Raw genomic sequence first — 13,509 nt, forward strand, 5'->3', positions numbered from 1 at the left:
CTTCTTTGTCGCATCTTCCTCTTTATGATGCGCCAAATGTTTTCTATGGGTGAAAGATCTGGACTGCAGGCTGGCCATTTCAGTACCCGGATCCTTCTTCTACGCAGCCATGATGTTGTAATTGATGCAGTATGTGGTCTGGCATTGTCATGTTGGAAAATGCAAGGTCTTCCCTGAAAGAGACTACGTCTGGATGGGAGCATATGTTGTTCTAGAACTTGGATATACCTTTCAGCGTTGATGGTGCCTTTCCAGATGTGTAAGCTGCCCATGCCACACGCACTCATGCAACCCCATACCATCAGAGATGCAGGCTTCTGAACTGAGCGCTGATAACAACTTGGGTTGTCCTTGTCCTCTTTAGTCCGGATGACATGGCGTCCCAGTTTTCCAAAAAGAACTTCAAATTTTGATTCGTCTGACCACAGAACAGTTTTCCACTTTGCCACAGTCCATTTTAAATGAGCCTTGAGCCCAGAGAAAACACCTGCGCTTCTGGATCATGTTTAGATATGGCTTCTTTTTTGACCTATAGAGTTTTAGCGCAACGGCGAATGGCACGGTGGATTGTGTTCACCGACAATGTTTTCTGGAAGTATTCCTGAGCCCATGTTGTGATTTCCATTACAGTAGCATTCCTGTATGTGATGCAGTGCCAGTCTAAGGGCCCGAAGATCACGGGCATCCAGTATGGTTTTCCGGCCTTGACCCTTACGCACAGAGATTGTTCCAGATTCTCTGAAGTCTTTGGATGATATTATGCACTGTAGATGATGATAACTTCAAACTCTTTGCAATTTTTCTCTGAGAAACTCCTTTCTGATATTGCTCCACTATTTTTCGCCGCAGCATTGGGGGAATTGGTGATCCTCTGCCCATCTTGACTTCTGAGAGACACTGCCACTCTGAGAGGCTCTTTTTATACCCAATCATGTTGCCAATTGACCTAATAAGTTGCAAATTGGTCCTCCAGCTGTTCCTTATATGTACATTTAACTTTTCCGGCCTCTTATTGCTACCTGTCCCAACTTTTTTGTGAATGTGTAGCTCTCATGAAATCCAAAATGAGCAATATTTGGCATGACATTTCAAAATGTCTCACTTTCAACATTTGATATGTTATCTATATTCTATTGTGAATAAAATATAAGTTTATCAGATTCGTAAATTATTGCATTCCTTTTTTATTCACAATTTGTACAGTGTCCCAACTTTTTTGGAATCGGGTTTGTATAAAAACTTTATTTTTGTGAGTGGATGGCCTGCTACAGTGCCTCAGATTAACAACTTCAAAGGCGATTTTCTCAATATTTAGACTTTTTGCACCCTCAGATTCCAGCTTTGTAAATAGTTGTTGTTCCGCCAGATAGTGTCCTATCCTAACAAACCACATATCAATAGAAAGCTTATTTCTTCAGCTTTCAGATGATGTAAAATCTCAATTTTGAAAAATTTACCCTTAAGACTGGTTTTGTCGTCCAGGGTCACAAATGACGTTAATGTTACATACAGATGGATAAATTAGGGCCCTATCATTTTTAGTTTACCTAAATTGGTTTTTATTTTTCTGAAGTTCTGTGTATTTCATTTTTTTACTAAACAATAGAGGTATGTTTGTCCACATAAATTGCTGTAGTAAACTATAGTGTTATTTACTATAGTAAACTGCAGTAAAATTCCTAGATACTATAGTGTTTTTGAACCTTACTATAGTATACTACAGTGTTTACAAGGGTACTACAATTTCCTTTAGCAAATACTACAGTAATGTTACCGTTAATGGGACTTTTATTTTGACGTGTAGTCGTGAAGACGCTTGAGTTTTATTGTGTGTGTTTGCTTGTAGTTGTGTCATATGTGTGTGTGTACCCATGTTTTGTAGTTGTATAATATATGTTTGTGTGTGTGTGTGTTTACCTGTGTGTTGTAGTTGTGTAATATGTGTGTGTTTACCTGTGTGTTGTAGTTGTGTAATATGTGTGTGTGTACCTGTGTGTTGTAGTTGTGTAATATGTGTGTGTGTACCCGTGTTTTGTAGTTGTGTAATATGTGTGTGTGTACCTGTGTTTTGTAGTTGTGTCATATGTGTGTGTGTACCTGTGTTTTGTAGTTGTGTAAGGTTCTTCTCAGGATGTCCAACAGAGCAGATGCGTTTGGTTTATCTCCTTCTACATAATAGACACGCACACAAACAGAGAAATACATCGTTACACAACCACACACACAGAATGATATGATGTGTAGTGTTGCTCATCAGTTTGTGTTTGTGTGTTGTCTGACCTGTATGATGAGTGTGTGCTGCCCCCTGCTGCTGATACTCCTGCAACAACTCCACAATATCACACAACACACCGTCATATGACTGCTGCACACACACCAGAGACCTCTGCACCTGTAACACGCACGCACGCACGCACGCACACACACACACACACACACACACACGCGCGCACACGCACACACACGTCAGTCTCTTTCAGACTAAAAGCACTTCATACTGAAACTGAAGTCACAGACAGACAGACAGACAGACAGATGTTCACCTGGTTGATTTGCTGTAGTCTCTCTGTACACTCTCTCTCTTGCTCCTGCAGTCTGACTGACAGCTTCTCTAACTGACCAATCAGATCAGCAGCCCGGGCCTTCTCTTGATCCAGCTGGCCAATCAGATCAGTCTTCATGTTTATATGATCTTTCTCCATCCTGAACACATCAAACACGACATTCATTCATCCTGTTAGACACACACACGAGGGAAACACGTGACATGAGTTTGTGTTCTTACTGTGTGAGTTTGTGTGTGACGTGTTGTGATTGGTCTTTCTCACGAGTGTACGCTCTCTCCACCTCACTCAACTTCTGCTTCAACATCTCCAGACGGGACACAAGGTCAGCGTGACTGCTCTTCTCCAGCCCGAGAGCGTCCTCCAGATCCTTCACCTTCACCTACACACACAGCGAGTTGTGAACGGGTCACATGACTACACTGTCAGACACACACGGGCGCAGCTTACCTGCATGATGTCAGAGTTTAATCTAGACTCCAGGTGAGCGACTCGTTCGGACTCGAAATTCTGCTCCAGAACCTTCACTTTCTCCAGAGCCGACTGCGCACGCACGCACACACACACACACAAGCACGCACGATTAGCATCATAATGCCGTTTCATTCACGTTACGCTAGCGTTGCTCACAGTCATGATGTCACCTGCAGGTCAGCTCTCAGTTTGTCTTCTCTGTCAGTGCTGCGCTGCACGTCTGCGGATGTGTTTTTCAGTTTCTCTCTGTCGCTCTCTCTCTCGCTCTCCATTCTCTCCATTTCTTCTTCCATCTGATGTAGAGTGTCGGTCTGTTCCTGTCAGCACAGTGACATCACTTCTGAGTTTAACACACTTTCTTTACTGAAGCACACGCTCTTCCTCTTCTGTTATTCATTATATTTACTGACGAACACATCTGACCGCTATTAAGTGTGTACGGTAATGCAGTAACGACACCGTTTGTTATATTTGCAGGAACGTCATCGTGATGACACCAACACACACCTGTATGAGCGTCTCCAGACGGCTCTGGTCAGCGTGCAGACGGTGGTTCTCAGCGTTTGCGTTCAGCAGCAGACGGTCTCTCTCGTGCAGCTGCGTCTGGAGGTCCTGATGATCATCTTCACGTGCCTTCTGTGTGATCTCTAGAGATCTCTGAACATCACACGCTCTCTGATGCAGCTCTGAGACGACACCTGAACACAACTCGGTGTTTAAAACACACACACTCGCTGAACTCTTGGTCTTTTTAACATGACTTTTGATGTATTTATGGTCGATACAAGCATAATTGTGTGTAGTTTGTGCTATATAAATACTTTGAATTTATTTTTGAATTTATGAAGTTTATGAGCATGTCTATAGCACAACGAACTCCTCACGCACGCACGCACCCTCCAGCTTCAGATTGTGTCCTCTCAGGTCTCTCATCTTCTCTTCACTTTTTCTCCTCTCGACCGCAACATCCCTCCTCGCCACGGCAACATCATACTCCAGCGTCTGTCGCTGAGCCTCTCCACGCTCCACCTGCGCCCGTAACCGGGCAACCTGAGCTTCATACTGTGACACCTGCACACACACATCAAAACAATAACTCGATGCTGTAGCTTTAAATGTGTTTGTGTGATGTAGCCTGACAAGGGCACTGAAAGTGAAACACACTTCAGTTTCTCTTTTACACCAGACAGTTGACAAAGAGTGAATGACGGGCTGTGCTTGACTAGTGTAAGAAATATAAGCAGTTATCACGTGACCTCACTATGTTACAAGTTTAATTCAGCATCTAAGGTGAAATCACAACAGAAGCAGACCCTCAGCTCATGCGCACTGCATTGTGGGAAGCGATGTAATGTGCTGCATGTTTTGCACAGGTTTAGTAGTGTCAGACAACAGAACGCACCTCCTCGTTGCATTTGGACGTGAACTGCAGCTTCTCTTTTTCCAGCTGGTTGAGTTTCCACCTCAGTTCTGCAGTGAGAGTAAAGCCGTCGCCTGTCTCTCTCTCACTGACCCGTCTGTCTCTCTGCAACCGATCGATCTGGTCTCGGAGTCTGGAAATACAACAGACTGATGTCACAAACATCACACGTTACAAACACGCACAACTGTGTTCGATCCAGACCTGTTGATCTCGTCCTGCGAGCCTCCAGGTGACAGGGTGACTTCCTGCGGTGTGGAAACACTGTGACCGCCGTCTTTACGGTTGACCCTGTTGCCAGGGCGTTGCCGGGTAGCAGATGACTGAGGCATGAGGTCAGTGTGACAAATAAATCATCAGTTTTAAATTCTGCAAAAACATGAAGATCAGACACACGGTTAACAACAGATTGAATCATTTCAACTTTATATTATTATGTGCAGATGTGATTTAAAAAATAAAGACAGATAAGTTCATTTATAAGGTACAAATATAAATCATGTACGCATAGTGAGAAAAATATCATACAGAACATCAAAATGTAGAGAAGACAAATTAAACTGCGACGATATTCTATTTAGATGTGCTATTGTTCTAGTTTATTCAACAGTAAAACAGATGTGATGTTTATACAAACATAAAGCAGAGCATCTGAAAATCTCGAAATAAACTGAAAGAAATCCACGTGACTTTGATTTCTTGCAGCGACAAACACAAAATCATTTCTACAAATAACTCACCACAAATTCACGTCTATATCAGTTTATCCAATCTTGTATTGTAATGTAAATCCCCAGTTTAGAATGAGTTTTGAATAAAAGTTCTGGAGCGTTTACTCGAGTCCGCGTCTGTGTGAATGTGACGCCATGTTCGGCGTCCCTATGACAACAAACACACCCCAACCCCCCAAAACCGAAAAACATCTAGAAACAACGATTAAAACACACTCGTCGAAGACCTCTCATGCTTTAGCATTAACTGACATCATGTGAAATATTTTTGCTTGTTTTTTTTTTAAATTTAAAGGAAGTGTAACAATATTTGAAAACGTCTTTGCTTTGCCGCTGCCCGCCCCGGTCAGTTAACTATTTAACATCCGGCGTCCGGTAATTTTGTAATGAGCGAATTATTTATTTTCATGCGCATTTACAAATAAAATACAGTCATGCGTTATTTTGTTTCCAATTAATAATAATGTTTAGAGATTCATAATATTGTGGTATAAATTGTAAATATTTATATACTCGTCCTTCCCTTTCAGAAATGGTTTATTCCTTTCTCACTATGAGCGGGAGACCGGATGAAACCATTCATTCCCTGCTGAGGGGACGCAGTGTCTTTTGCAGGTCTCCATGTCGTTTCATTCATTACGGGATAATTGTTTTTTATTTGGGCTATTTATTGTTTTGTTTTTAATGAAAAGTGTTTATAAGATGTCACTTGAGTGAGTGGATGTGCAGAAAACAATGAAGGTGAGTGAATATGACTACACTGAGTCGGGGTTAGCTCGTGCTAGCATAACATTGCTAGAGCTATTCTCTTAACGTACATATAACTGACTATAATAATATCTTCCTATCATATAATAAAATCATAATACAAACTGTTTTTTGTGTGCGTGTTTGACAAGTGCAAAATCTTGACTTTGAAGGTAATGTTACGAGAAATGTTTTGTTTGTAAACCTGAGTTTTGTTTATTGTTTTGTTGTGCTATTGGCACGTGACACAGTGTTTGTTTTATTATTGTTTAGATGCAGGTGACAGGGGATTTTATGTTTGGAGATATAGTGTTTGCTAAGATGAAGGGCTATCCTTTCTGGCCTGCCAGAGTGAGTTTATGTCTCGAAATTCCTCTTATTCTTTACATTCAGTTGATATGTAAATGAGGTCAATTTAAAACGGATGATTTATTTTGTTGTTTTGTCTGCCACTCAGATTGGTGAAGGAAATGCCCCCAAAAAGAAGATTCCAATCTTCTTTTATGGAACACACACAACGTAAGTGAAACAGGCATGCCTAAAAACTATTAAAGGCGATCATATGGCTTTTTCTGTATGTTCTGAACTCCTGCAATAGCCTGCTACACTTGTCAAATTGTTCAGTATACAAACAGAATACAAAATAAATAGGCAATGCAAATAACTGAGGTCAGCTGTGATGTCAACATCTCTCTGTTGACACTGCAGATGGCTCTTGTCATGCGTCTTGTGATGCTTACAAATATAAACACGTCTGCAAAATGAGTCCACTGTTTACAGTTGCACTGCTCAGTGTTCACTTGCTCGTTTCCAGAACGTTTCTTTTTCCCAAAGACATCGTCCCTTACTGGCCCAACAAAGAAAAATATGGGCGGCCGATCAAACGCGGTGGGTTCGAGGAGGGCATGTGGGAGATTGAGAATGACCCGGGCGTTTGCCTCAGAGGTCAGAAGGTCAGTGTTTATAATCAATGTCTCCGTTTATTTGGATTGTCCGTCTTGCTTGCAGAAGTAGTGTTGCAGGCCGTGATGTTGTTGTGCTGTGGTTTTCTCTGAATGTACTCTGAAGGGTTTTGTGTGTTTGTCAGAAAGCGGCTCTAGCGAAACGACTGTTGGAGTGTCGACCCAATTCAAAAGCCAAGATGAAGAAAGTAGAAAATAAGAGTGATGAAAAGGTCAAGACTGTGTCTGCTAAAGATTCAGCGTCAGAGAATGAATCCAAGTCAGTGACCCCAAACAAGAGTGAAACCCCTGTGAAAAACAATAAGAGCACAGATTCAAAAACATCAACAGGACACAAAACATCGCGCTTGAGAGTTTGGGCAAAAACGTGTCCTCCTGTGAGCACACCGCGGGAACTTAAGAGCGTCACATCAGAACGGAGGACATTATCGTCTAAAAGCATCATGTTAGCAAGACGAGCTGTTGCGGGAACAGCGCTTTCTGCCCGCAGGCAACACATGCTAAAAATCGTTTCATCGGTGAAGAAACACACAGATGCTAATAATCAAAATAAGGTTTGTTTAGTTCGACAACATTTCAGTTGTCTTAGTTTGATCAGTCAGACAATATTTAGTCATCTGCCTGGTTAAAGTTTCTGATGTTTTGTCTCTTTCAGTCCTCAAGGGTCACACGCTCCAGATCAGATGTGAAGGAGACCAAACCCGACGCTGCTGACAGATCCGTGAATCCGTCCAGTCTGAAACGCAAACGGCCAGAAACTGAAAGTGATGAGAAGAGAGAGACTTGTGTGTCCAGTCCCTCGAGCCCAGCGGGTGAACTCCAGTCTCTCATTCAGACTGATCTGACGACATCAGAAAGCCAAGGTCGACATGATATTTATTTATTTTGTTACTCCACATTTCAGTTCTTATTGTAAAATTTGCTGTGCTGATGCACACAACACGCTTATCAAAACCGTCTCTATCTGGACTCGCAGATTCTAAACGACACACAGGAGAAGACACGTGTGCTCCTGAAGAATCGGAGAAGAATGAGGTGAAGATAAAAGAGCCGGAGAAGAAACCCAAAGACGTGAAGAGTGACATTCTGACCATCTTTGAGAAGCAGGAGATCAAAGAACAGAAGCCACACAAAGATGAAGAGGTGAGAGAGGGCGAGAGAGCTTTAGAAAGAGCAGATACAGAGAAGCATGCTGACATCTGTCTGTCTGTGTGGTGTAGAAGAGTAAGATCCCGGCGGAGAAGAGGCAGAGCGTGTTAAGATCTCTGCAGGGTTTGGTCACATCCACCCGAGGAAAGACACAAACATCCACAATAAAAGCCACGCAACACGAGGATGTGCAGAAACGAGCCGAGAGGAGCCGTGGAGTGCGAGATGAAAACCGCGGGCCGCTGACACCAGCAGAGGAGCGGAGAGAAGACACGGAGCAGAACACGCCATCAGAAGAGAAGAGAACAGAGTGAGTGAATTCCGCGTGTCGTGATGTTTCAAATAGTTCAGAAACGCCTGCAGGCCCCTGTGTTCCATCAGATGGGCTCCATCTCAGTGTTTTGAATGTTTCAATGTCACACACCGACAATCACCATCATCAGAGCGTGAACTGTTTGATATGTCACAGTAAAGAAAAGAAAATGGACAGTTACAATTTTTTCATGATTGATGTATTTCTGCTGTTTGAGTACTATAACCAACATTGGTCGCATGTCTGAAAATCTGATTTATAAATTAAAGTCCCCGTGAACCGGAAGTTGCGGTCGTGTTTACGTCTGTATTCTTACGCATTTCTGAGTGGAATGAAATTTCGAATGAGACAAAAATAGCAGGCGTGGCTTGTGTTTTTCACTGCGATTTGATTGGATGTATAAAACAGCCGTTGCATTTTGAAATGGAACTGGCAGCAGACTGACAGATGAAGGGGAGGAGTTAATGGATGCTCCGCCCAAGCAGTCTAACGTACCTCATTTATGATGGAAAGGCTCTACAGGACGGAAGTGCACACGAATTTAAAAAAAGAGAATGACCCACATTGATAAGCTGTTTACAATAAACACTGCAGTGTTTCAAGAAACATTTTTAATTATTTATTTTTAATTTCACTGGGACTTTAATGCATAAGTATAATATCTAAATAGTTGAATATATTTGAACCTGTGTGTCTAAGTAATTACAAGCATCTGACCTTCATTTAGCATTTTCTTTCTTTATTACATAAATGTGTTTTTACTTCGTAATGATTTGAGATGTTGATGTTGACAGACTGCAGAATATTACCAGCAGAGAGGACGACAGTAAAGGTGAGACAGACACTTTACATGAAAGACACGTGTGTGTGTGTGTGTGTGTGTGTGTGTGTGCGTGCGTGCGTGTGTGTGTGTTTTTACATCTCTAACTGTGTATGTGTTTGTGTGTGTGTTTTAGCGCCGTCTCTGTCTGTCACAGATTCTTTACTGTACCGGCTGCACGGGGACATCAGAATCTCAATGACGCTGGATAATCCCGTATGAACCCGTTTAACATCATAATACTGATGATGTGTCATCTATCAGTCGTTCTCAGAGCTGAAACTCGTGTGTGTGTGTGTGTGTTTACAGGATGTCAGTAGATGTTTATTGGCTCTGGATGAACTGAGTCAAGTTCCAGTTTCATCTCGAAACATGCAGAACCACAGCGAGCTCATCGACACGCTCCGAAAGGTACCTGCACACATTTAAGATCTAGATTTGACACTCGACATCACCTTCAGCACCAAATCTCTTTATAGTAAAAATGATTACAAATGTCCTGAAACTGTATTGATATTAATTCATTTGCGTATGATATGAGAAGTGCTCAATTAAACGTGTTTTCAGATGCGCTGGTTCAGAGGCAGTGAGGCGATCATGTTTAAGGCCTCCATGTTGTACCATCGCTTTAAAAATATCTACCTCATCGGAGACGCCGAGGACACTCTGAGCCAAGAGTACATCCACTCGCTGCAGGAGGAGAGAGAGAGAGCAGAGCGACAGGACAACGGTGAGTCAGCTGTAGCACAGAAGTTCCTCACTATTATTATTATAACATCTGTTCACCAGCTGTAATAAACGTGAATCTCTTGTGTTCAGTTATCAGTGAGATGGGCATCAGCGAGGAGAACACACACACCGAACAAACATCTCAGACCACTGTGCCTCAGGTATGACATCATCACAGCTAGGGATGGGCATTTTTCAATCATTTCATATTCGAATATTTGAGCTCATAAAAAACAAAATTTGAATATTCGTTTATTTAAATTAAGTTAATAATGACGTAATTTGTTACGTTTTTATTTAGTCACAATTTCGCATCAAGCTTATAATTATTGTTAAATATTCATAACGCATTAATATTATACCCTGTAAATAAGTTTTTTTATGTTGAAAAAAAAGAAAAATTGCATTTAAACCTGCGCAGTACGGTAGGCCTATCATACAAAAAGAAAACATACAAAACAAAACACAATGTATACTGACAGTCTGTGATATATGGTTCTCTTGTTTATTTTGTTTGACATGTTCTTGATCAGAAAAACAAGCATATGGGTCTATTTTACTCTGGTGAACGTTACTCAGCAGGTTAACAAGCCGACAGCGGAGAAAACGCACTGCTCTTCTCTAACTCCCGGTAGCAAAACCCAGATCTGACAAGAATATCTGGCTTTATTGTTTATAGTGTTGATAATAAATAAAGTAAACGGGCTTGATACCTCCATGACGACTGTTAAGATCCTAAAAAATACCCCGCAACAAAGACGGAGCCATAGTGCTTGATTCCCTGATTATTATGTGACCGTCATCCGAGGAAGACATTTACTGCTGATCAGCGTCGCATATAAATACTGTTCATGATCAGTGTCTGTCTTGTTTAGCTTTGCTTTTCATTTGCATCAATAAATAAGGTATTTATTTCAACTAAGCATTTTAAAACAAACAAAAAAACGCATCCGTACGAATTTATTTACAGGCTGTAACTTGAAGGCGACGACCCTATTTGAATTTCTTAGAAGGAAAATTCTGGCTTTTATGTATGGAAAAATGTGCCAGTCTTATGCTAAGGCCAAACTATTAACATTAGTTGAAGTGAAATGTACATTTTCATGTTTCAAGCTTCAAATTAGCATTACTTAATATATATTTTAATGAACGAATATGAATTTACAAACAACAACCGCTCCGAACAAGTTATGGTAATAAATTAATTACTGTTAACGGCTCACCAGTTTTGAAACATTTTGATGTGGTGATGTGAGCCGAGCATAACACACGACGCGATCCGAGCATCCGGTGTGTAACTTAAAGCATTGAAACTAGCTTGCGATCTGAGTGAACAAAGATTTAGGAACACATACAAATGATTGTTCACATTTTCTGTATATTATAAAATCATTAGAGATGAAGTGAAGAAGCGTTAAATAAGACGTGACCACTCTTGAGGTCTTCTGTAGCGGTAACTTAACCCTGTGGTGACGCAGTTTTATACAAATATTCCAATAGCATTTTTTATCTTCGAATAGTTATTGCGGATCCAATATTCGAACATTCGTGCGCGCCCCTAATCACAGCTCTGATGGTGATTGGCTGTCTGCCGTCGACAGTGCAGCCACCTTCTGCAATGGCTGTTACGGGCAACATCTGTGAACACACAAACTTTTATAGATGTAGAACACAGTATAAGTGACCTGCCGCTGGTGTCTGATCTGATCTCTGATCTGTTTGCAGTGCGTCGGATGAAGACAGAAGCTGATGTGAAGAAACAAAATGACTCTTGTTTTTAAATGTTGTGGAATCAGTGTTGGAGAGATCTGCAGTTATTTATTTATCCCGTGATGAACCGTTTTAGCCGACACTCTCGGTCCAGTGAGATCCTTTTTGTATTTCTCACCATCAGTGTTGAAAGAGCTGACCTGGGCTCTTTTAAAGTCTGAAAGCTTCATGCTGCTGGTCTCAGATGAGATTTGATTTGCGCGTTCCGCCGAGGTCACATTGAGCAGATAAAGAGAGCGTCTGTTCTCCGTTTGTGAATGTTTCCTCACATTTGTGTTTATTCTGTCCGTCCACATCATCTCTCGCTCACGACGTGATCACACCTCGGCAGATGTTGTGAACAGCTCAAGTGTTCTGATCCTGCCAATCCTGATGGCGACTGGACAGAATAAAGACAAATGATCATTTTAAATTGTCACTACTGAATTTTCAGAGCATTCATTCCCGTTGCAGTATATTTACAGTTTATAAAGCTTCCGCAGTGTTTTATTTGATCATCGACGGCTGTTTTCTACACTCATTGTGACTCTAGATGTGACGCTACAACTGAAGACGAGAGACAGCAGACGTCCCACATATGAAAGACACTTCATTCAAAGTTTTCAGTTCTGATCTGTTCGTCAGATGTAAACTCCAGTTCAATGAGAAGCATTCGGATGTTGAATTGTTAAATGTTGAGTTGTACATCATCATGTGACGTCTGAATTGAAACCGGTGCTAACACGACACATCCTGTTCGTCACACAAGCATTAAAATGTCTTTATTATGATCACGGTCGTCATATTAAACCGCATATTTCGTGGAAAACTGATCTTTAATGTCATCTGCTGTCTGTGTTGTGTGTTCACTCTTCATGGATGTCACATGACCTTTTCAAGATCGTGTATCTCTCATAAAGGGGTAGTTCACACACATTTCTTCAAAAGATCTTCCTCGCCGAGGTTTGGAATGACATGAGGAATGTTCATTTTTGCTGAGCTATCCCTTTAAGATAATTCAGTGAAGCTTTATTTCATTTATGAATGATGATGCAAATGTCCCGTAGGAAAATGAAGCGTGGTTTTATTATAGTAAATGTCGTAACCGTGGTGTTTTGGCAGAATGATTATCATTTTTATAACCATTTTTTCTACAAATACCATGGTTAATTTATGGTTACTGCAGTAAAACCATGGTACATTTGTGGTTACTATGGTTCAACTATAGTATTCGTGTTTAATTTTTTGTGAAATATTGTCATTCATTTCTATAGTGTAGACAGCGTTTCAGTTTCACACAGGGTGTGTTTATAAAAGCCTTTTGTAGTGTACAGTACGCAGTGCACAGCGTGAGTCTTCCGTCATTTGATGCGCGCCGAGTTAACTAGCTCATGAATATTAATTACGTGACGTGTACGTTGGTACGGGACCGCCAATCGGCTGACGAATGAACAAATCCTAAGAGAAGGCGTGGCTCATGAATAATAATTACATGACGTTTCAGCACGGTACAAGCAACGGCAGAATGGCCTAATTATTATATAGATATATGATAGATAGATATATGGATAGATAGACAGATAGACAGATTTAGACGTTATTAACACAAATATTTCGTGCATGTTTCGACGCGTCGCCAGGGCTGCAGTCGGTGGGCGTGTCCGGTGACAATATACGTCACACCTTCGACGACATTCGGGTGTCCGTGCAGAGCCGCTGGACCGAGTCGCGCCGTTAACGGACGGATCCAGATGTGTGAGGAGTCCCGCGCCAGTCTCAGGGAATAACACGCGCCATGGCTCGGGCCGGTACCGGAACAGACGGCGCGGAAGCGGAGGAGGTGAGTGTCAA

The 13,509-nt window shown here is 41.6% G+C and overlaps 2 protein-coding genes across 3 annotated transcripts in view; one reads left to right on the forward strand and one right to left on the reverse strand.

Annotated features, from left to right (window-relative positions):
* Positions 1-5,525, reverse strand: part of LOC130545045 (coiled-coil domain-containing protein 171-like) — a 15,071-nt gene extending 9,546 nt beyond the window's left edge. For both annotated transcript variants that reach the window (XM_057319354.1, XM_057319355.1), the window contains exons 1-11: positions 5,199-5,525; positions 4,663-4,827; positions 4,441-4,591; positions 3,935-4,109; positions 3,546-3,736; positions 3,209-3,355; positions 3,015-3,107; positions 2,786-2,946; positions 2,544-2,703; positions 2,281-2,392; positions 2,098-2,168 (exon numbers count right to left, since the gene is read on the reverse strand). In XM_057319354.1, coding sequence (XP_057175337.1) covers positions 2,098-2,168; positions 2,281-2,392; positions 2,544-2,703; positions 2,786-2,946; positions 3,015-3,107; positions 3,209-3,355; positions 3,546-3,736; positions 3,935-4,109; positions 4,441-4,591; positions 4,663-4,790 — 1,389 coding nt within the window. In that variant the 5' untranslated portion in view covers positions 4,791-4,827; positions 5,199-5,525. The remainder of the gene's footprint in view (positions 1-2,097; positions 2,169-2,280; positions 2,393-2,543; positions 2,704-2,785; positions 2,947-3,014; positions 3,108-3,208; positions 3,356-3,545; positions 3,737-3,934; positions 4,110-4,440; positions 4,592-4,662; positions 4,828-5,198) is intronic.
* A 261-nt stretch (positions 5,526-5,786) lies between these two features.
* Positions 5,787-12,518, forward strand: psip1b (PC4 and SFRS1 interacting protein 1b). Its single transcript, XM_057319373.1, has 14 exons — positions 5,787-5,930; positions 6,210-6,287; positions 6,394-6,455; positions 6,751-6,889; positions 7,024-7,452; positions 7,554-7,761; positions 7,875-8,041; positions 8,119-8,357; positions 9,155-9,192; positions 9,317-9,396; positions 9,490-9,591; positions 9,748-9,910; positions 10,000-10,070; positions 11,635-12,518. Exons 1-14 carry the CDS (start codon positions 5,925-5,927, stop codon positions 11,644-11,646), a joined length of 1,794 nt encoding a protein of 597 aa, XP_057175356.1. The 5' UTR covers positions 5,787-5,924; the 3' UTR covers positions 11,647-12,518.
* Positions 12,519-13,509: the final 991 nt, after the last annotated feature.

This window comes from Triplophysa rosa, linkage group LG21 (assembly GCF_024868665.1).
Source record: "Triplophysa rosa linkage group LG21, Trosa_1v2, whole genome shotgun sequence".
In the NCBI taxonomy this organism is placed as follows: domain Eukaryota; kingdom Metazoa; phylum Chordata; class Actinopteri; order Cypriniformes; family Nemacheilidae; genus Triplophysa; species Triplophysa rosa.

Coding starts and splice junctions, on each gene's coding strand:
- psip1b (XM_057319373.1), top strand. Junction 8,042..8,118: donor AGCCACACAAAGATGAAGAG/GTGAGAGAGGGC, acceptor TGTGTGGTGTAG/AAGAGTAAGATCCCGGCGGA. Junction 9,193..9,316: donor CAGAGAGGACGACAGTAAAG/GTGAGACAGACA, acceptor TGTGTGTTTTAG/CGCCGTCTCTGTCTGTCACA.